At 36.0% G+C, this 23,956-nt stretch overlaps 2 protein-coding genes across 2 annotated transcripts in view; both read left to right on the plus strand.

The window, feature by feature from the left end:
• The window catches only part of LOC126753746 (adipokinetic hormone/corazonin-related peptide receptor variant I), a 28,564-nt gene extending 22,433 nt beyond the window's left edge, over window positions 1–6,131 (plus strand). Inside the window, exon 9 of the mRNA XM_050465414.1 lies at window positions 6,096–6,131. Coding sequence (XP_050321371.1) covers window positions 6,096–6,131 — 36 coding nt within the window. The remainder of the gene's footprint in view (window positions 1–6,095) is intronic.
• Window positions 1–23,956, plus strand: part of LOC126752842 (uncharacterized) — a 40,489-nt gene that overhangs the window by 1,144 nt on the left and 15,389 nt on the right. The window contains exons 2-8 of the mRNA XM_050463837.1: window positions 15,598–15,723; window positions 15,788–15,854; window positions 15,929–16,247; window positions 16,351–16,474; window positions 16,638–16,769; window positions 23,288–23,476; window positions 23,633–23,750. Of these exons, the coding sequence (XP_050319794.1) occupies window positions 15,648–15,723; window positions 15,788–15,854; window positions 15,929–16,247; window positions 16,351–16,474; window positions 16,638–16,769; window positions 23,288–23,476; window positions 23,633–23,750 (1,025 nt within the window). The 5' untranslated portion in view covers window positions 15,598–15,647. The remainder of the gene's footprint in view (window positions 1–15,597; window positions 15,724–15,787; window positions 15,855–15,928; window positions 16,248–16,350; window positions 16,475–16,637; window positions 16,770–23,287; window positions 23,477–23,632; window positions 23,751–23,956) is intronic.

Below are 23,956 nucleotides of genomic sequence, written 5' to 3' on the forward strand. Positions count from 1 at the left end.
AAAAAGTGATAGATGCTTGGGGTTTCTTCTATTTTATTTGTATTTGTATGCCCCGAAAACGGTATTTTAAGTCTACCACGAAATTTTTAACAACGATAATAACCCTGTATAGCAGTGTGATGAGCTGTATCTATTTAGCCATGGAACCTGTTTATTATCCCCTTACTTGAACACTTACGAACTAAGTCCTGAGTTTTAGAGATATCGAGCTCAAATTTTGCACACGTCCTTTTCTCTTCAAGGAGCCGTTCATTTGTCGGAACCGTTCGATACCGGGCCACTCTAGCATATAGCCGCCATACAAACTGGCCGATTCAAATCAAAGTTCTTGCAAGTAAAACTTTTTGACAAGATTTTTTCACAAAATTTCGTACAAATTATTAATCAAGGAAATACTACATACATACAATCTCCGAACAAAGTTTTCAGTTCGGCCTACTATAGCATGTAGCCCCCATATAAACTGTCTGTTCAAAATCGATTCCTTGTATGGAAAACTTTTTTATTTGACCAGTTATCTACACGAAATTTGGCATGGGTTATTAAAAAAGACAACAGATTACTATCCAAATATATTGCTTAGATCAGAGCACTCTAGCATATAGCTGCCATACAAACTAACATAACAAAATAAAGTTCTTAGATGGAAACAAAAAATTATTTGAAAAATTATCTACACAAAATTTAATATGGATTTATCTTAAAAAATCTGCGGGAAACTTTAGAATTCATAAGAAAAGAGAAGGGGAATCCAATATAATTTTATTTACATAACTATTATACCAATTCGATACTGTCGTTTTACCTTCTAAAACGCATAATTGATACACTAATTCAAATCAAATCAACATGTATCTAATGAACATATCATTTTAGATTTTAGCATTTATTATATTTCTTTAATTTACTTTAATCTACTTTTAAAATGGAATTTAAAATTCTTTTGTAGCAATAATTTGCTGTCAGCAAATGTATGCAAATTGTAAACAAGTGTAATCTGTCTTTTGTGAAATTTATGTGCCTTAGCGGTAATTGTATGCTAATTCATGCATATTAAATATATATGAACGCACCCTAATATCCACATATTTATACACAACGACGTGTTCGAGGATGTGCATGTATGCGAACTTCAAAGTTTCAAGCCGCCTTAATGGCGTTCGCAACACATGCTTGATCATTTAGTTATAGTAATACTATATATTTTTATAACTTGGTGAATATTTATAATTTTTAAATAAACTCACAATCAACTACTACTCTATACAGTGGGGGTAGTTTGAAAATTCTATTGATATATCTGTAAAAATATTTTGTCTTAGAAAGAATATTTTTTAAGTATAGTTTGGTTTTGAAAAAAAAATGAAACTTTTATTATTAAAATACTTCAAATATAAGTAATAAACTTGTAGTATTCTTAATCATAAATAAATGAAAGCATTTCAATTTTAATTCGAGGTTAAATGTTATTTAAGCTTTTCATTTGCCTCTAAGCCTTTTTTAATGGCTTTTTAAACATACATATTTCAGAGCACAAACTAGTCACGACAATAGGATAGATACCACCTATTTTTCAAAATGCTTCTAAATTAAGTTGAGTTCTAAAAATATTATTTGGATCAAAATTTTCGATTAGTTTTCAATAACTTCTTAAAATAAAATGCTTAAAAATTGAAAAAAGTGTTAAAAAATAGGGTTCAGCTTTATCAAGTCTATTAAGAATTTAGTTTTGTGTCACGGTACTTCTTTTTTATTAAAAAACGTTAGAAAAACGATTTTTTCGTATGTTTCTTTTTTGAAGAGGTTTTAAGGGGTTACATGGGTTTCATCAGGTAAAAAACAGCCAGCTAAAAAATTAAATATCTTCTTAGAATTTTTTATTGTTACACGCATACTCTATTCACAAAGAAACTCTGAATTTTTTGGAAAACAAATATTTTAAACTCGGCCTTTGTGACGCCAGTTCCGATGACCTCTCGGAAAAAAGATACGCCCGCGTTAGCAGGATAACTTCTTACATGATCATCTAAAGTGAAAAAATACGTGTTTTAGATAAAACCTTAACTTAGAACTTGGACGAAGAAAAAAAAAAATAAAACTGAAAATTTGATTTTTGGCAGATATTTTTACAAAAAAAATTTAAATTTCAGTGAAAATTTCGCGACATTTTTTTCAAATTTATCCAAGTGCACAATTTCATGAAGATCGGATAAGACAATAAAAAATTGCGATTTTTTGAAACCCGTAAACGCATGTAACCCCTTAATAAAAAAAACATAAAGTTTATTTACCTAATTTTATACATCTTAATAATCGGGACTTCATTTCGAAAAAAATTGGGTTCGCTTGAACCACAAAGACTTGGCGTTATTAGCCGTCCAAATAAGATACCTTTTAGGATTGACCTCTTAATCTAACATAACCTATCCAGTAGCCGATCTCACGGAGAGCCTCCGAAAAAAAGACTTATTTTTTCGTCTTAAATTTTTCTCAAATATGTAAATATACCAAAAATAAGGAAAAAAAATACTAAACTATATAACTACAGGTAAACATCGAAAGACTGGTCAACATTTTTATTTTATATTATTATTATAATTATTATACAAAAGCTTAAAAAATCGAGTTATAAAAATCTTATTTCTTCGATCATTACCTGACAAATATATCTAAGAAAGATAATTTGAAATCGTTTGGTCAAGAGGTTTTCCTCACCGACTCTGAAAACATGGTTTCAGAATGACGTGTTTAAGATTTTTGGAGATGATTCCACTCAAAAAACTCTTACAAATCCGATCATATCTCCGAAACTATTAGCGGTATTGACTTCAAACTAGATTCCGAGCAATTTTAAGTGTGTGGTCTTAACTAAACAATATGTTCGAAGATTGTATCAATGTCTTCGACAGTAACTCATTCGGGAAGATATCTTATCAAATAAAAAAGTTTTCCATACAAGGACTTTATTTTGATTGGTCAGTTTGTATAGTAGCTCCATAGATGTTATACTTTAGTAGTTTCGATAAATGAACAGTTACTTGGGAAGAAAAGGACGTGTGTGAAATTTCGGATCGAGATCTCAAGAACTAGGGGATTAGTTCGGAAACATGGCTAAATCTATTAATCAATTTGTTGGAACAATATTGTATATGCTCTTTTACATTCTCTCTATAGGGTTTCCGCAAATTTTCGGAGAATGCTTTCAAATTTAAGTTCATTTGATATATGTATAAGTAAGCAAATATATATTTGTTTTATTCAAAAGTGGATATAACACCTTAAAAGTGATCACCTTCCATTAACGAAAATTGAGTTTCTTTTTAGATTACATGTGTATGTATGTAGTACCAGCAACCAGCCCCAGAAACACTAGTTACGCAACTGTTTCCAATTGGTTTACTCTATTACAGCATTCTATACAATATAACATATTTATACATTCATATGTATAAAAGTAGTTATGTTTGTGAGCATACATATATCTCACTAGATCTTCGTGTGGCGCTTTGAATCATATTTCTATGGCAAATGTTGTATACAAACCACTTATTAATCGCTTGTGGGCGCTGAATTAAATAGCTGCTCTCTGCCACAGTCAAGTCATTTTAATTAAAACGATTAAAAATGCTTATTTGGATAATTTGATATTTTACGAGTAGCTTATGCGCGCATTTTGTGCGAGTTTGCACTCAATTCGTATGTAAAATATCGTGATTAAATTGCTTTGGACTTAATTTTGTTTGTTGGTTTTATGTGTTTTGTTTTGTTGAAAATTAGCTGGCAAAATGGAAACAAACATACACCTTATTTGTTTATTCTAATGTGATTATGTGGTTTATAGATTTTTATAGACAAATAATATTGATATGTATACAACTGTGCTAGAAAGTTTCTAACAAAAATTTTAAATATGTTATATTTCTGAAATACATTTTTCGCCTCAAGTTATTTCGCATCTTGTCAGTGCAAAATTTTGCTACTTATTTACATGCAAATCCAACAGATATTGAATACACGTATGAATTATATGGAAGACTGTATAAAATAAGAAAGAAGATATAGGCTATTTAAGGCACACTATTTTCGTCTGAAGAAATCATAAAAGTAAGAAATTAAGGTTAAAATGTTTCAAGAAACAAAAAATTTACCAAGCTCTCAAGGGCTTATATCCAGTTGAATTAATTAATTTATTTGCATTTATATCGAATTTACACTTATTTGAAAATATTCTTCGAAAATTAGAAAATAGTTTCTCTGAAAGCATTTGTAAGAAATTTTTAGGTTATTGTAACCGCCCCCAGGAATAAGAATTGTAACATCCAGAAGGAACGTATGAGACCATATAAAATATTTACGTAGATTGTGTTAAAAAAGTACCCGAAAATTGCAATTAAAACGCAGAATATTTAATTATTCATTAATATTTTGTTTTGTCGCCTTCAAAGTAATCCCCGCCAGACATAATACACTTATGCCAACGATTTTTCCAGTCTTCGCAACATTTTTTATAAGCACTTTTTGGGATGGCCTTCAGCTCCTTCAGCGAATCTTGTAGAATTGTTGACTTGTTTGCACGTCAAACTCATATATTTATGTCTCATCAGCAATTATAATGCTCTCCATGAATGTGGGATCAGAAATCGCATGATCAATCCTGTCCAAAGAGACCTGTTTATGGTACCCTTTTTTAAAAAAATTCAGCTTTATCGGGACGAGTCAAGCAAAAACGGGTTTAATACCCAAATTATCCACCAAATCATTCGAACAGAATCGCGAGGAATGTCGATCTCCTAACACTTGCCTGACGACTTTTAAGCACCACATCCTTCATGTTTAATATTTTTTATCAGTTGAAGAGGTCGAAGGTCGTCCAGAACGGGGCATGTCTTCAACGATCTCTTGACCGTCTGTATTTTTGATAAAACTGAATAACCGTAAGCCTTTTCTAACATTCGCCAACGAAATTTGAGACGAATTCTTTGTTCGATATTTTTATCTATTGTAAAAAATGTTACGCACTACTGAGGTGTACCGACTTAAGCAGCTAACAGATCCCGCTCATATTTGGCATAGTAATTAAGGTCAGTCCTACCAACTTTACAAAAATAAATTTTTTTGAAATAACATTTATTCGGGGAATTTTTTGATACAATGTATATGATCAACATAACGAGTTGAGTCGTTTTAGCCAAGTCCGTCTATCAATATATACGCGAACTAGTAACTCAGTTTTTGAGATATCGAGTTGAAATTTTGCACACATTGTTTTTACCCAAAGTGCCATTCATGTCGGCCCACTATAGCATATAGCTGTCATACAAACTGACCGATCAAAATCAATTTCTTGTAAGGAATATTTTGTATATGTGAAAGGTATTAAGGCTTCAGTGCAAACGAAGTCAACGTTTTTTCTTGTTAATAAGAAATTAAATTTTTTCAGCCTCTCAGAAGAATAAATTCTTTCGCAAAAAACGGCGTTTTTGGGAAAAAGTCATTTAGTCAAAACTAAATTTTGTCAAAAATTAAATTTTTTCGATCCATACCTTTATTTATTTGTACTCGTAGTAATAATATAATTTTTGTTTTTTGATTTTACTTAATTTTAAGTAGCAAAACTTTCTCACCGCCGGATGTGTTTTCGAAGGCCCTCTTGAAAATGGCTACCGGATCAAGGGAATTCAAATTTTTTAAAACTGAGTTATCGATTATTAAAGTTTAGTAAATATATACTATAAGTACACTATTTTTATATACATATATGTATATAATTTGCCTCTTAAATAAAAACAAAAATTACAAGTGGATATAACCAATGGCCAAATAAAGACAAATGTATCTCTGGTCGAATTTATAGATTTTATATTTATTTGAGACAAATTCGCAACTTAATTGGCCTCTTTATAGCTGTAAAACTAGAGTCAAAAAATTAATCGGTTACCTCAATACATTTTAAAGCAGTATATGTGCTTTATACCAGTTGTCGTTCGATTGGCCACTCTTCAAGTCTTTCGGTGTATTACAAGGAACTTTAATTTGCTTTAAGAACGAGTTGACGTATAAATCTTTAACTTTCATGCCACATGTGTGTCATTTAGATGGCCGAATGGTGGCATGGTGGTTACATGAAATAATTACTCTAAAAATAGTATTTTATTATGAACACCCTTTGGGAAGACCTCATCGCAAAATTTAATTATTTTTCCTGATTTAATTATATGGTACATATTTTATATTTTTCTTCAAGATACACACATATGTATGATATGAGTACATATATTATGTATAAATATATAAAAGTTATTTCTTACATACAGCATTACATTTAATCGAAATCTGTAACAGATCTTGACCTTGCTCAAAATATATTATTATTATCAATATTTATGTAGCGTATTTGTTTGTTTGGATGATGGCAAAAGTTTTATAAATTACTTTTTATTACAGCTTTGATTGTTTACAGCCGTGCATACACATATACATATATAATTATTACGAGTGTAGGCACTGAAGGTTGCTTTTTATGTTTATTAATGTGCAGAAGCTACAGATAATTGTAGTTCTTAGATGCTTACATGTATGTAAATGATAGCTTTAATCTAAATGATTTACAAAAAGACAGGAAGTATTTTATTGATGCATAAACCTTGATTGATAGATTTGGTGAAGCATAAATAATTTTTTTTAAATATTTTTTTATGTTTTGAGCACCTACTCTAGTTCATTCATTGGCTTGTTGAAGATTCCTCTCAATTTTCTGTATTTGACAAGTGGGAAAAATTAATCATGCGGTATGATAGGGCAATTCAGAATCTAGTGCAAATGCTCTTGCATATTTGCAATTGCAAATTCGCTGTACATTTTGTTAGTGTAAAAGCATAATATAATATTTTAGCATATTACAATTATATAATAACACTAGGGGATCCGGCCACGCGTTGCTGTGGTATACATTTTATACTATTATTCATATATCCTTAATAAACTATTCAATACAGTGAAAATTTTATTTACGAATAAAGACGAACACGTTTTTATCGGTATAAGAATCCAAGGGATTGTACTTGAGGTTTAGTTTTGAATATGTTCATACAAATAAAATTCATTAGAAAAAATAACGAATTTAAGGCTGCTTTCTCAATGTTGCTTAATAGATTGTACTTAATAAATATCAACAATGTGCATGGTTAATGGAGATGTCCGCTTAATAGAGCGTCCATTTAATAGAGTATTTTTTAATTATGTACTGGTTTTGCTATCCTATCTTCTAAGTTGGTTCGAACTGGACACAGTGTGCTAAATTTTACTAAAATGGGTTCAGTAGTTTAGGAGTCCATCACGGACAAACAACGTGACACGTATTTTTTATATTACATATATATAAAAATAACTTTATATGGGCATATGTGTAAGAGATTCAACAATTGTTTTGTATTCATGAATGAGGTTATCAGAAACAGTCACATTACATACGTCAAGAGTAGTTAACCATGCTATAACAATTCTCTCGGTCTAGACACTTGTATCTTATTCTTGCTGTCCTTTGCTCTATGATCTATTATATTTACACCGCTCGAGATTTTCAATTTAGATTTTGATCACTATTTGAGTCGAAAAAACATTCTTTGGCATTTATTTTTTGAAGATTATCTCTTTCAATTGTTGGTCGTAGCTATGTCTCAGATGGTCCGTATGTTGAGACCAATTTTCGATGACTCGTTTAAGCATTTCGACTGGTAACTGACGAATTACACGCGTGATGTTTTGCTCCAAGGCTTGTATCGAAGCGGGATTGTACGCATAGACTTTAGACTTTACACATCCCTAAAGGAAAAAGTCAAACAGTGTGATATCACACGATCTTGGTAGCCAATCGACCGGACCAAAAGGTGAAATAATCTACTCAACGAAGTGTTCTCTCAATAAATGCATTGATTGATGCGATGTGTGGGAAGTGGCGCTGTCTTCTTAAAACCAAATGTCGCCGAGATCGCTTAGGCTGATCGAGCGACTTCAGTTTTTGCAAAAGCTGTATTTTAAACGCTTTCAATTTAAGGTCTCGACGTAAAATGCGCCAAGTCGTTCGTTAATCCGAGGAGTTGCTGCGAATGGCGAGTTGCTCTCAGCTACGGCTGCTATATTTTCTTCACTGCGTGCTGGCCGTGGTCTATTCTGTCGAATATTATCCAATAAGGAATGCTGGGTCTCAAGATGGGTGATGGTGCTGCGAATAGTACGCTCAGTAGGCCGATTATGTTGACCATAAGTTCTGCAAAGCGCGCGAAACACATTCTTTACCGAACGTGAATTTTCGAAATAAAGCTGAAGGATTTGTAAACGTTATTCAGGCGTAAGCCTTTCCATGATAAAATGCCAAAAAAGACTGAACAAAAATAACATGTCAAAAAAGGCCATTGAAAAAACTACCTCTACTTGTATCACCCGTTAGTATCAGAGTTTAAAAATGTCAATAATGTTTGATAAATTACATGATATGATTTTCGGTTCAAAAAACAAATATCGGTCTTCTCATAGTACCCATATACCGAAATTATTAATTGAAACCAATCAAGGTCATTCTTATAAGAGGAAATTGGTAACGAAACTTGTCGCGTTTCGTCCATAACTTCGTCTTATAACAAGTACTGTTTATCGTGGGTTTCTGCCGCTACAAAAACAACAAGAAGAACAAAAGCCGTGGTCACATTTTACAATTGTGGCATCTCAAAGTGTTTCACACTTCTTGAGTCCTCGCTTTCTTACGTTTTTGGACCTGCTGTTATTCTTTTTGTCTACAAAATTGATTGCTTTATCGCCTTTCTATTGCCAATTATGGTAAATTGATTATCTTGTGAATATTTATTTTCGCATTTAAAATAAATTTGTATAAATATTCACGCATTAATTTGCATTTTTAAAAAGACATTAATTTTAAGCAAAAACGGGCATATAAAAACTCAACTGCCTATCTTCGCTTAGACACATATGTAGATTCACAAATTCATATGTATTCGCACACACACACCCACATCAATAAGCACACATCGATTATGTGAGGTTTGTTTACCTTACGCGCTTGCGTTGCTTTCTAAGCGCGTTCACTTGCTGTGAGTGTGCCTGGCCATAAAAGGTTAACTACGGTGTAAGTTTGTATGTGCGGTTGATGCTGTTTTCACCACCTAACTTGTTGTTTTTGCATTGTATTTGGTTGTTGTTGTTATTTTTTTCTACTATGACTCTTTTCGCTGCTGTTTATCTAACGAATTCGATTTGAAATCTATGCGTAGGCGCTTAAAGGTATTTCCGCGTGAATTGCTAAGCTGCGGTTTTACACACAAACACACATATGCGCATGCGCACATAGACAGCAAGTAGAAATGCCCGTATGCGAGTTCTAAACAAGTCAAAGAGCAAGGAATTGTTAATATTGGAATGAGTGTAATAATATTTTTTGTTGTTGTGATTATTCTTTTATAGTATAGGTGTATAGTATGTATGTATGTATGTATGTATTAATGCCAAAAAAATAAAATTGACAGCGTTTTGTATCGAATAAATGAGTGTCAGCGGCTTCTAGCGCCAAAGGGTTCACACTTAAGTGTATATACTCGCTAGATTCGTATTTGCCTTACATTAGCTCTTGGCTACTTATTACTATTTGGCGCGTAAAACGGAAGTGTTGCGCAAATCGCAAATTTATGACTGTCAATCCCTATATAATTATAAGCTTAACACTTCATGGCAAATAAGTTTAGTATTATTTTGATAATTTTGCGGTTTTAGCGCAAATGGCGTGGGAGCTTACACAAGGATTTGATGTTAGACAGAAAAATTGTTAAAAAAATAAAAAAAAATATATATATTTTTGCAGAAATGTTTGGATGAGTACACAAATCATGTTTTTCGACTTTTTATTATCGGGTTTAAAAACGTTATTGATTTTTTTCTTGCTGCGGCATTTTACAAACAGTATTTGGGGCAAAAATATTCATAAAAGAATAATGATTTATGCTTCTCTGAAATAGTAACCCAATTATTTGCTTATTTCTACTTTTCTTGTTTGTTTGCTTATCGAGATATTGAATATCCATTTGAAATCTTCGACAAATTTTTCTCCCAAAAAGCTGCTGGATTTTTGAGAAGTTTGAGTTCATCAAAGGCTCTAAAAATGAGCCAAAACGTAAAATAACCGAAATTTCGATAAAGCCACTAAAGACTATTTAAAGGCTGTAGTAAAGATTTATATATTTAAATAGAGGATCCAGCCACGCGTTGACATGGTATACATTTTACACCATTATTCATATAATAAACTATTCAATAAAGTGAAAATACAGGTATTAAGAATCAAAGGGATTGTACTTGCGGTTTAATTTTGAATATGTTAATACAAATAAATTTCATTTGAAAAAAATAAAGGTATATTAATGCTGCTTTCTCAATGTTTGGTACCAGCCTTTCTATCCAGTTAATAGAGTTTGGCGTCCATTTAATGGAACTTTGAATGTATTATAAAAATTGTTTTAAAATACGTTGTTGAACTGGACACACTTGTTTTACTTCGGTTGAAGTCAACCTGGAGCCATCGCGGACAAACAACGTGACAATTTTTATATATAAAGATATATGAAATTTTTTTTTAAGTTTGAGTTAAATTTGATAAGCATGTATAATTGCAGCCTATAGACAAGATTTTGACAACACGTTAAATCTGGAGTAGATCCTCAACAAACAGATCGACATGCAAAATGTAATCCTTGACAAATCAGTACAAGACAGTAAAACCGCATCAGTTTTTTTGTCGATTTCAAAGTTGCTTTCAACAGACCTAAGAAGAACTGGCTATTCGACGCCAGCTAAAATTGGTATCCCTGCGTAACTCAAACGGTTATGCAAAATAACTTTGAACACCCCACAAATACGTTCGATACCACACGATATTTTAGACAGTGTAATTCTCTCTCGCGCCTTCTCTACAATATAATACTGGAATGATATTCGCCGCTAATATGAACCGCAGTGGCGCTGTCTAATCTAAAAGTACAAGTATAATGTCATGTGGTATGCAGAAGACATTGATATCATAGACTTTTCCAGCCTAATAAAAGAAGCGAAAGAGGTTGGTCTTGTGATGAACGAGATAAAGTATCTGGATGCCACACACAAAGCGTACTAACATTTTGGGAACCACGTCCCCGTTGGCAGCTGTAAATTTCAAAATGTTAAGGACTTTGTATATCTCAGCGTCAGCATGAGTTCCACCAACAATCTAAGCCTGGAGGTAAAGCGCAGAATAATTATTGCCAAAAAGTGCCACTTTGGTATCGATAGCCAGTTAAGAAACAGATCCCTCTCTCGAGGAACAAAAATTACGTTCTATAAGTTACTCGTCATCCCTGTCCCCGTCCCGTCGGCGCAGAAACATGGACGATGAGGAATCGAGATATCAAAGCACTTGGAGTATTCGAGAGAATTGTTCTCTACAAGTTCTTTGGAACTGTCCGCTTGAGCAATGAATATCGAAGAAGATGGAACAACGAACTGTATGAGCTCTAAAGCGATACGGTTAAAAATAACGAATAATGAATGATGCCTCAACGAAAATCTTCTTCCTTTTGAGACACATGAGAGGACAACGAAAGCAAGGACGCTCAGACATCTTATGGAAGAACCAAGTGCATAGCGATCTGTCTGCACTGGAATGTATAACAGGTGTGACCTCACAAATGATAGAAGGAACTGGTAAAGTTTTGTGTTTTTAACCCAGACTGACCCACGGTGATAGTATTAAAGTATCAAAGAAGAAACAAACTAGGATAAGCAACAATATAATATCGATTGACAATTTGGAACATCTGTTAAAAAGTTGATGTTTTTTAAGCGTTTAGGCCAATTTAGAATTTTCTAAAACTCGAATTCTTGGTTATTGTTTAAAGGCCCCCCTGTGCTCAATTCGCTGTTCTGTCGAAACGTTAGGATCCAGCTGCGCTGAAGCTTAACCTTAAATGAGTTAAATGAGAAAAAGGTGATTTTTTTTTCAAAATGTCAATAAACATATTATTATACTTCTAAACACATGATAAATACAAGTAATACTTAGAAGAAATAAGTTCAATTCCTTTTTCCTTACTCTTAGTATAAGTTTTCAAACTTTGCTCTTTTTCAGAGCTTTTGGCTTACCTAACATCTATGGTAGCTACTTAAGGTCAGGGCTGCAAAAATTACGCACAGAAAAATAAATGTAATAAAAAGTTGCCTGGGAAAATATATTTCATGAATCCTTATATTTTTTGGTCTTGCTTATTATCTAAAGATTTCAGATTATCAAGAGATTTCAGATTTCATGCAACAGGTACCGTTCATAATAGAATAAACACATCAGCACTTGCTTACACATCACATGCTGCTGTTTACATCTTCTTCTAAAACTTTTGGGTAATCCACTTTGATGGAAGGGTTTCAAATCGCATTAACAGTCACTAAATTAAAGGATTTCTTCCAGTGTTCTGAATAAAAAGAAAAATAAATCATTGAAATCAATCGGCGTGTAAATAGAAGCTTCCTGAGAAAATAATAAAAAAAATAGACAATTCAATGATAAAATACAATTTCAAGGTCTTGTCAAGCAAGTACTTAGATACCACAGATGTACGCATAGGGATTAAAAACGAAAAAAAAATACGAATATAAATAAGCCTACACTCCACGCAACGCCAACTAAGATTCAAATAATAAAATCAAAATAGTGCAGGCAACAGATCTTCTTGCGGCGACAGCTTAAATCACTTAAATCGTTTGATTGACGCAATAAAGACATAAACTACCTAAAAATAAAAGATCGAGATCGGCATAAATGTCTAATGGCGATCACCCACACTGGCGTCTCTTGACAGTTTATGTCTACTGTCGCGCTGCTGTTGGTGCTGGTACTGTCGGCGGCAGCCAGTGGACAAATTGCAGTGGACAATTTGAAATGTTCATATGTAGCTATGTTTATAAGTATGTGTGTATGTGTGCTATGGTTATAAACGATACTTTGATAATATTTTAATCACTGCGGCATTTTGATTGATTAAGAAAACTGTGTCATAGACTTAATATTAATATGTATATGGGCCATAGGCTTAAGTTTGTTGTCGCAACACAGATGTAAAAAACATAAGTGAAAATTGGCTTGCGATCACTTTCGGAATTATGAAGTGGAGCAAATATGAGTAATAAGCGAAAATACATAAATAACATTCTTATTAAGAAGTGTTTGGGTATGCTAGAAAAAAAAAAGTTTTTTTTTAATGCGAACACAATTTACAAAAATGTATAAACATTTTTATAAAAGTTTTAATCCAGCGAGCTTATGACTTACATACGAGTATATTCCTAAACATAAATTTTTAAGGAGTTGAAGTATGAAATTTTATATATCATATTTCAGCTGGATATACCCAACCGAAGTTTAATATTTAAATTTATTTATGGTATAATGAAGAGAACTGTAGATAGGTTAGGTTAAACTGTTAGGCAATAAACCACGCATAGACCAGTTTTGGTCCTTTGCGATACCAAATGGAGTTCAGGTCCTATGTTCAGGAGAAGTAGTTCTCCTTTAGGATGCCTGCGCTTGACGCGAATTTTAACAGACTCTGCGGCCTCAATATCGATACCTCCTACCGTGGGGACCCCAGATGCCTACAGCGTAGTCTTGCCAATGCAGGACAAATGCACTAGAAATCCAATGTTTCCCTGGTGTCCTGCTCTAAACATCTCCAGCAGTCTTCTCAATCTTTATCACGTTTTCGGATGTTACCCGCACACTATTCTTGGCAATCTCGTCCATTATTTCGTTGCCCTCGATGCCTTTGTGATCTGGCGCCCAGTGTAACTGAAGTTGCTTCCCAAGACTCTTATGCCGATATGCAGTACGAGGTTACAGCTTTGATTGCTGCTTGGCTTTCTAGAGGCCAGCTCCGTTGCTTTCGCAATAGCAAAGACCTCAGCTTGAAATATACTGCAGTGCTCCAGCAACTTAAGAGGTTACCTTATGCCTATATCTGGACAGTATATTCACGCAGCAACTCCATCCTCCATTTTCGAGCCATCAGATTCGATTATATATATATACAATCCATTACTAGGTAGAGAGGGGAGAGAGGCGTAAGTTCCACCATGACTTTTTGGGCTGCCGGTCATTGTCAATCCCCCCGTCAATCTCTTAATCATACGACCAAAGCAAATGAACGACATCTGCAAATATAGTATACATAGATAGTTTATCAGTTGAGGAACAAACTGATGTTACCAGATATGGTCTTACCACCCATTATCCTATACGTAATATTTCCAAGAAAATTACTTCCATCTTTCCTGAAATTCATTAATTAATTTAATCTATATTAAGGCTCTTAAAATTATCCGAATAACTTGAAAACCGATCATTCGAATATCCGTTTTTGGTGAATATTACCCGTTTAATATTATTCGAGTAGTCGTAACATTGAGACTAAATACTGCAAAGTGTCTTTATAGTAGGGGAAAGCATCGAAAGCTGGAACGCGGAATTTTAATCCACTAAACCTAAACTACTCCCAACTCAAGACTATTCCACGGAACCACCAGATATTACTTCGTGGGAGTGACAAGTCATTTTACCTCTCCTCTATAGCGCGGACGGACTGGCACCTATTCTGCTGTAACTATCTTAATTTAGTCATGATGGAAGTTGTCGCTTTGCAAACAGCCTTCCATTTATCAGAAGACTGGCATATTAGAACAGCCAAATTTTCCACCGTTAAACTACCGCCTAGTGTAGTTTCTAACATTTCCTTTATGTTTAGAAACCGAGGAGATAGAGGGATGTCAGGATGAAGTCTGTGGGTCCACCATCGGTTGCTACCATTGCTGCCATATAATTTTGATCTTCTTTCTCTCCTCTCTGTTTTTTTTTATTTTTGAAATTGGCGCTGATATCTCAGAACTCATCTCTCTGGATGTCTATGGGTGGCATACTAGCTAGTACTTCAGCTGATTCGCTGGATATAGTTCGGAAGCACTTTTTACTTTTATTGCTGTGAGTCTATGCAGATTTAGGGGCCTAGTACTGGACCTTGTGGTACTCCATTTGAAATAAGGACGATCTTGTATATCAGCGAGGGTAATGAGGGGCGCGTATTTCGTATAGGACTTCGAATATGTTTGTCCATTTAGCATAGTTGAATGCATTCTTCACATCCAGGGTAATCAGCGCACAATATTTTTTTGGTTAATCCAGTTAGTCAATTAGTCGATGACCAAGAGCTCTAAACTATATATATTAATGATCAGTGTAACGATCTGAGTCGGTTGTTTGTATATACGTGAACTACTACTTTAGCATTTGAAAACCGTCGTTGACGGACTACTATAGAATAACGCTGTCATACAAACAGACCAATAAAAGTCAAGTCCTTGTATGTTAAACTTTTTCGAGGAGATATCTTCACGAAATTTGAGATGAATTATTGTTCAAGAAAAAACTATAATCCCAACACATCTACCCAATCGAACCCCTATAGCTTAAAAAACGGAATTTAATCTAAAATATTCGTTATTTTTATTACTTTATAGGTTAAATCTGATTTTTAAGAAATAATTGCTTGATCCACCAACATCAAACCATGAACTGGCTGTATCTACTAACGATAGCAGCCGTTTTGGCTGTGAGCAGCGTGAATTCTCTCTCACTTGATCCAGGTTTGTCAAGCACGTGTACGAGTATAACCTAAAAATGCTCAATTTCAAAAATATCTCATTTTAGTGGCCTCCACCGAGCTGGAGCAGCACATAAAGAAGGGTGATTGTGTCATATCAATGCGACACATACGGTAGGTGTATGCAGAAGAGCGAAGCCATTGCAAGTGCTCCAGACAAATTTAACGTTTTTTGCACTTCTTTGCAGGCCGCGTCGCAAACTACACATATCCATAGAAGCACTTTTTATGATCGATTTCCCAACACTAAAACATAAATTATCCTTTTTCCTCGATCGCATGAATCAACGTGTCACCTTGGATGTAACGGCCAACGGTGCCACTGTATCGAAACACTTCGAATTGCCCAATACGAATGAGACCAGCACAATACGTTCGCTGGCATTGCATTTCCATAAGAATCGCATCGCTATGTTGGTGGATTGCAAGGAGAGCTCGACGCATGAATTAGATGTCAGTTTGACCGAGCTCTATGCACAGATGGACACAGATCCGGTTATAAAACTGGTGAGTGGCGGTTTAGTTTTATATTTAAGGGAGAGGGAGATAGAGTGTGAGGGGTTGAGGAGTACAGCATATATAAATTTATTTATCATTTTCTATTTGACAGTTCAGGGAACGCAAATATCCACTGTACTTTGATGGACAACTCGAGCCGGCGCTGCAACGCACCAATTGCCAAAAGGGCGTGCACAAGCGCAATAAAGTGCACATGATGCGTACGCAGGTGGCGGGTAGGTGCAACAAATTTCAATTGTCATTTGTTTACATATGTATTTTATTTGGTTTTGCTTGCTATGCGCATGCGTCTGCCACTTATGTTGGAGGCAATTTTTCATTGTACTGATTTGCATTAGTTCATCGATCACTTTCCTTTATGATTTGTATGCCACACAGAGAAGAATAAGAAACGCGATGTACGCAATTGGTTCAGCAACGATTCCAACGATAAACATCACGAGGAGGAACGCATTCCGATTGAGGTTGAGCAGCGCGGCGACATTCCCATCATGCATGGCGATTGCGAAGGTATGTACATATGCTATATTACTTACGAGTTTGACGTTATACACTTATACTTGTATATGTTCATATGTTTTGAAATGTATGTGTAGAGGCTGAAGTGATAGGCAACATTCCAGTACACTTTGTATGTGCAATTCAAAACTAATCCAGATCTATGCAAGTCCTCATTTGTGTGCAATAAAATTTTTGTAATAACACTGAAAACCCCTGTAGGAATGTGAAACCAACAAACAGCCGTTAATACGTAACTCAGCTGCGAGAGTGTTAGATATATTTTAAAGGGTTAAAGAGGATTTCCTGGTTCAAAAAACAGCCCTTTTTCAATAATTCTGTTTGAGTTAAAACTGAAAATGGCAAAACTAATTATCGGATGAACAAAATTTAGAACAATATCCTAAAGGCGTTGTAGAATTTAATAAGACAATAAAAAAATCGGCTCCCGTAACCTCTGGTAACCCCTTAAAATGTGTTGTGATTGTGACACAATACACCATCATTCATTATAATGTATATGAACTAAGTATAGGCCATTTCCTAGTAGGATCTTCATATCCGCATAAAACAGATGATGCATCGAAAACTTTTACAAAGCTTAATCTGGGTTTCGCAAATTCCAAGCGAAGCCAGGTCCTTCTCCATCTGGTCTTTCCAACGGAATGAAAGCCTTCCTCTTCCTCTGCTTCCCCCGGCGGGTATTGAGTTGAATACTTTCAGAACTAGAGTGTTTTCGTCCATACGTTGCTGAACTATGTTCAATGCCGTCGTATATATCATAAAGCTCATCGTTCAATCGAATGCGGTATTCGCCGTGGCCAACGCGCAAAGAACCATATTATCTTTCGCAGAATCTTTCTTTCGAAAACTCGTAATGTCGACTCATCCGATTTTATCATCGTCCATTCCTCTGCACCATATATTTTTTTTATTACAAACATTTTTAAAACTTTATCAAGGACGGGAATAATGAGTGACTTATAGAGTTTGGTTTTTGTTCGTCGTGAGAGGACTTTCCTTAATTCGTTTACCGTGGTCATCATTAAAAGGGGGTTCCTCTTCCGAGAGCTTTTGTTCCTATTCATTGGTGGATCCCAAACCCAGCGCATAAACCTTAGAAGAGGATTTTTCGCCTTCTCACTTTAGCTCGCCTTCAAATGTATTTTTTTTTTTTGGCTACTCAGAGGATACTTGGTGTAAGACCGGAAGTCGTGAGTTGTTTGAGCCATTTGTAAAAGAATCGTTTTATTATTAACTTTGATACCGAAATTGTGGAACTAACAGTAAGAAAGCGATGAGAGGTTTCTACCACAACTTCTTCCAAGCAGCTTCTGCTTTGTCACGTGGACACCACAATGACCACCTACAATTAAGAAAAAAATATTTTGCTGGAAAAACTCGTTGCTTCTTTTAAAATTTATGTTGGGTCAGAATGATCTTGCGAACGCACAGGTATCGATGGATGTCCAGGAAGGCAACGAAACCATATAAGTAATCAATACACATTTATCCACAACCTTATAGAGAAATGTGGTCTTATCGCAGATTTCAGCGACAAGTCTTTAAATTTATGCCGCGTTCTCATAGACTACAACAGCTGGAGAAGCCTACTTATCTGATGTGATTAAGGTGTTGTCTTATCAAGCTCTAACCTCTAGAATATTGTCCTAAATTTTCAAGTTGATCCGAGTAATAGTTTCGGAGTTACAGCCTTGAGAACTTGTGCGCTCGAGGCTTGCTAGTTCCTCGTCTTTAAACGCGTTTTTCTCGAAACCGTGTTTTTGAAGTCGGTTGGCATGATTTTTTGTGAACTGCTCAACGATCTTCATGAAATTTTATACATGTCCTTCAGATGCAATCCTTAGAGACTTGGACTAACGATTTTTTTCGATTAGAACTATTTGAAAAAAAAAATGTCGCGAAATTTTCAAAGAGATTTTGAGTACCGCAATGTTCGAGAACTTGTCACCATTGTAAAGGAAAATTCATAATACCACTCGCATAGAAAACTTTCTCCCTATTGGCAAATCTGCGGGACAGTTGATTTTATCAAATTAATTTTCCTTCAAATGGTCCAATTGTTGACAGTACAGGTCCAAACTAAGTGCTTGAACACAGCCCTTAGAAAATGATTCACAGCAAACCCCACCAAGCACATAACAAAATTTTCATGACCGTCAATACAGCCGCGGCCTCTGTTCGCGCCGATTCACCGCTTTTCGACCAAGACCGGTTTTGCTTGACGTTTTCGTAACTAACCAATTTTTCGTCAGCCGTAACCAACCGCTTCAGAAATGGAAAATCGGTCTTTTTTAACCAGCCTTATTTAAATGGTTCCAATTGTGCAATGTTTAGCTCCTTTTTTTTGTTTTTTCCGAAGGGAGAATCCGCTATAGTTACTGATACTTAGTGGTATGCAGTATGCACGATTCGTACTGCTCGCTAATGATGCACCTCATTCGCCTAATCAATATATTGAACTATCAATATGCTAAACCCTTAACTCCGTCTTCTGTAGCTTTATGGAAAGACACTGCGGGACCGCCGCTAAGCATTACATCGCAGAGCCAGTTTAGCCTATTGGTTCACGTCATTAGCTCGCTATACGCGGCTCTAGCTTTACTGCTTCTTTGTTTTTCGGCTCTTTTCAGCTCTTGCAGTATCAGAGCTGTCGTCGTCTCCATGGTATACCAAACTTGTCTCGTATGCAGCAAACAAGGCACTATATTTTCAGGTGTTATTCGAATGGCCACTTCCATCTTTTGATCCTGCCCCGGAGTAGTAGAAAAATATATGATCCGCATTTTCATTACTGCTACCACAGAAAGAGCAAGTAACTCCATTGTCATGACTATACCTATGCAGGTACTCTCTGAAACATTTGTGTCTTATTAGAAACTGCGTCATGTAAAACTTTCTTGGCGTGCTTTCCTTTCACCCATGCTAGTACTACATTTCCGATAAATCACTGCGTTCATCTTCCCTTTGCTGTTGTGACGATTTTGCCATTTCTGTATACTTACTTGTCTATCCTCCTTACGCTCTGCTATTGTCAGCTTCCTGCCTATAATTTTGATTTTATCATAGATCTGCTTCAGTTCTCGAGCCATTATGTTTGGCGGCATTATTCCAAGAGACAATAATCTTTTGGACCCTTCAAATTAATTCAGAGTACTTACCTTCTATATTCAATATCTTACTGATTTTAAGCATTTTAGTCAAATAAGGGTTAATTTGCAATTTTATGCTAGAACTACTCGATCTGCTCCACAGTTGCGAGTGGGTGCAAGTGGAGCAGCAACTATTGCCACAAATGTAGATAGATATGTCTCATGCACAAATCTATGTACATATATCCAATGTCGTATCGCTTGCAATCCAAGCTCTGCAACAAAACTATTGTCATACGCTCAGTGTCACTGTCACTGTCATTGTCACAATCAGGGCTTCGCACTGTGGCAGTCGCTTGCAACACGCAGCTGGTGCTAGTATACGCGAGTTTAACAACCATAATACCATAAAACTACAGCGTACACCCATTTGGCTATTGTTAAAGCGCGCCTCTAAGCTAAGCTTTGGTGTGGATTACATTAAGCTGAATTTAGAGCGTATTTGCAATTTGAGAAGCGCTGTAGAAGAAATGCGGATTGAATTGTACACATACCACTTGGCAATATGAGCTCGAGTGTATTTGAAACTCGGAAAAATAAAGCTCCAGGGGCCACTTAAGTCACCAGCATCAACAGCAATACAAAAGTCAAGCACATATAGACGCATATAGCAACAAATATAAATGCCAGTGTGGCGACTTCCCACGCTTTGCTGAAATTATACGCAAAATATATACTTAAATAAATAGGTATGTATATACTTGCAGGAGGTTATATTGTGTTGCTGCTGCCTGGCTGGGCGTGTGCGCAACTGCGTCATAATTCCGCGCTGCGGCACGCTTTATATGTACAGACAATTGGCTATATGTAGCAGCTTCATAATTTATTGTTTATTTTTGTTACTCACCTTTTTAGCGATTTTTATACCCTGAACAGAGTTTATTGTTTTGTCACCATATTTGTAATATTCACAAGGAAACGTTGGATAGCTGGTCAGCGTGGCGCGCCGAGTGGATTTAGTCATGTTCCTCTGTCCGACTGTATATACGTGGAATAGTCCCTCAGTTTAAGAGATATCTATCTGAAATTTTGCGCAATTTCTTTTCTACTCAAGAAGGTGCTCATTTGTCAGAACCGCCGATATCGGACCACTATAGCATACTATATAGCTCCCAAACAAACTGGCCAGTTAAAATTAAGCCTTTGTACGGACAACTTTTTTATTTGACGAGATATAGTCTTCTTCTCCTTTTTTTATTGGCAGTGCGACAACTGTTTATTTGATGACAGAGGATATTTCGTCTTGCCCTCGTTCACTATCAGACCCATTTGCGTCGCTCCCTAATCCATTCTGGATCAATATAATACTCTTATAGAAGATTTACTATTCAGATCTACACCTCCAAAAGTAGATTGAAGAAGTCGAACGATGGGAAGTCGCCTTGTCTGGTATCGAACAGCTCGGAGAGGTCCTTCCCAATCCTGATGGAGTTTTTGGTATTGTTCAACGCAGTTTACAAAGCTGTTTAGTTTTGCGGAGATACCAATTTCAGACATCGTGGCATAAAAGCACCTTTTCCTGCTGTCAAAAGCAGCTTTGAAATCGACGAGAAGGTGGTGCGTGGTCTTCTTTTCACGGGTTTTTTCTAAGATCTGTGGCATGGTGAATATCTGGTCTGTTGTTGATTTTCCAGGTCCAAAGCCACACTGATAAGGTCCAATCAATTTGTTGACGGTGGGCTTTAATCTTTCAAACAGTACGCTCGATAGAGCCTTATATGCGATGTTGCGAAGACTTATCCCAAGGAATTTGGCGCAGATTGTGGGGTCTCCCTTTTTAGGATTGGATAGAGCACACTTAAACTATAATTGTGGGGCATGCTTTCGTCCGACTATATTATACAAAGAAGCTGATGTATGCCCCTTTTCAGTTTTTCACCGCCGTATTTGAATAGCTCGGCCGGCAATCCATCGACCCTCGCCGCTTTGCTGTTCTTCAGACAGGGAATTGCTATTCAAACTTCTTTATGGTCGGGCAATGGAACGTCTGCTTCATTGTCATCGATTGGGAAATCGGATTCGCCTTCTCCTGGCGTTATACTTTCACTGCCATTCAGCAGGCTGGAGACTTGTTCCCTCCATAATTTTAGTATGCTTTGGGCATCAATCACTAGACCACCTCTGGCGGTTCTACAAGAGTATGCTCTGATCTTGAAACCCTCTGTTAGTTGCCGCATCTTTTCATTGCATTTTTAAGCATTACCCCTGTCAGCCAGCTTGTCAAGCTCTTCGTACTCATGCATTCGACCTCTCTCTTTGATTGTCTGCAATTGCGTATCGCTTCCCTCTTCAACTCTCGGTATCTATCACATCCCGCACGTGTTGTGGTCGATTGTAACGTTGCGAGGTAGGCAGTCTGCTTTCTCTTCGCTGCGACATTGCACCCCTCATCATACATTTTCCGAAAATCAATGGTTTCGTTTGCAGCTGTAAGTAAGGAGCTTGAATTGCCGTCCCACAGTTACTTATACCAAGTATCTGACGAGTGCTCTTAGAGCCCAGGAGTGCAAGTCGAGTAGGAAATAGTTCGGCTGTCTGTTATTGCAGCTTATCGACTTCGAACATTCCTTGTGTTTCTTGACGTGCGTTTTTTGCTGTACAGAGGTGGGTGTGTATCTTAGCTACAAAAAGATAGTGGTCCGAGTCGATGTTAGGATCTCGGAGCGTACGCACTTCTAAAACACGGGAGACGTGTTTTGCGTCTAACACAAAATGAACGATCTGTTTGGTGGCTTTTAGATCCGTAGACAGCCAGATAGCTTGATGAGTTTTCGTATGTTGCAATCTGGTACTATAGATAACCATATTTTGGGCCCCGACGAAGTCGATTAGCTTCAACTCTTAATGCGTTTGCCATGGTCGTCATCAGTTTCTCTTCCGACACTGTTGTTTCATTTTCATTGGGGCCGTTTTTTCCGTGGCGGGTAAAAAATCCATAGTATATTGTTCAGAACGGAACATTATAGCATATAGCTGTCATACAAAGCCATCGATCAAAATCAAGATAAAGATCTTTTTATATTCTTTTATACTATAAGAAATACAGCTGTGAGGGGTATTATAGCTTCGGAGCAGACGAAGTTAACCTTCTTGCTTGTTGTTACCACCTTTTTGTTTATTTTTCTTTTATTGTTTTGTGTCCATTGTACTTTTTTGCACATTTACGGCATAAACGCATCTTCTTATTGTTGTTTATTCATTAATGTTTTTTTTTTAATATTTCATCCTCACCTTTATTGTTGCTCATTTATAAGTACATATTTAGTATACATATACACATTTATAACACATACATACATATTTTTTTGTATTTTATTTTGTTAATTTATGTTGTTTATATATTTTTTGCGCATACAGACGCCCTCGCAAAATCATTGAGCGACCTAATGGAATTGGTGAAACTTTTGCGCGAAGATATCGCCAACCAACGTCAAGAGATCGCCTACCTACGCCGCTTGCTCGAGAACTGCGCCGGCTGCAAGGAGCCGAGCAGCAGCAGCCTGCGTTTGGAACCAACATGTCGCAACGCCAATCCCTGCTATCCAGGTGAGCTTATATTTGCAATGCAGTACATGAGAAATATACACCATTTCTATAGCCATATATACTTGTACATAGAACTTATATACACACATAAACGCTTATTTGAATTTGAAGTTCGTGTAGAATGACGAAAATTTACGGTTTTGTCACCACTTGCAGGTGTTGAGTGCCGCGAAACGGCTAGTGGTCTGAGGTGTGGCCGTTGTCCGATGGGCCACGTGGGCGATGGCAAGATTTGTAAGCCGGGCGTCACTTGCGCTGATCGTCCTTGTTTCATGTAAGTAAAAAAAATTGTGTTTGAATACGAGTTTATAAAGAGTCTCAGTGAAGCTAACTTAGCTTGAAGTTAGTCAAGACTGTCTGTTAGGATAAAGAAATCTAAGTATTCGTGTAGCAAAAGTATTCCTATACCTTTTTAATTAATCCTAGTTTTCTCTAATAGCGAAAAGTTTGAAGCTAACTGAGTATTTCCTTTCTGCTCCA

This window comes from Bactrocera neohumeralis, chromosome 3, assembly GCF_024586455.1.
Source record: "Bactrocera neohumeralis isolate Rockhampton chromosome 3, APGP_CSIRO_Bneo_wtdbg2-racon-allhic-juicebox.fasta_v2, whole genome shotgun sequence".
Taxonomy (NCBI): Eukaryota; Metazoa; Arthropoda; class Insecta; order Diptera; family Tephritidae; genus Bactrocera; species Bactrocera neohumeralis.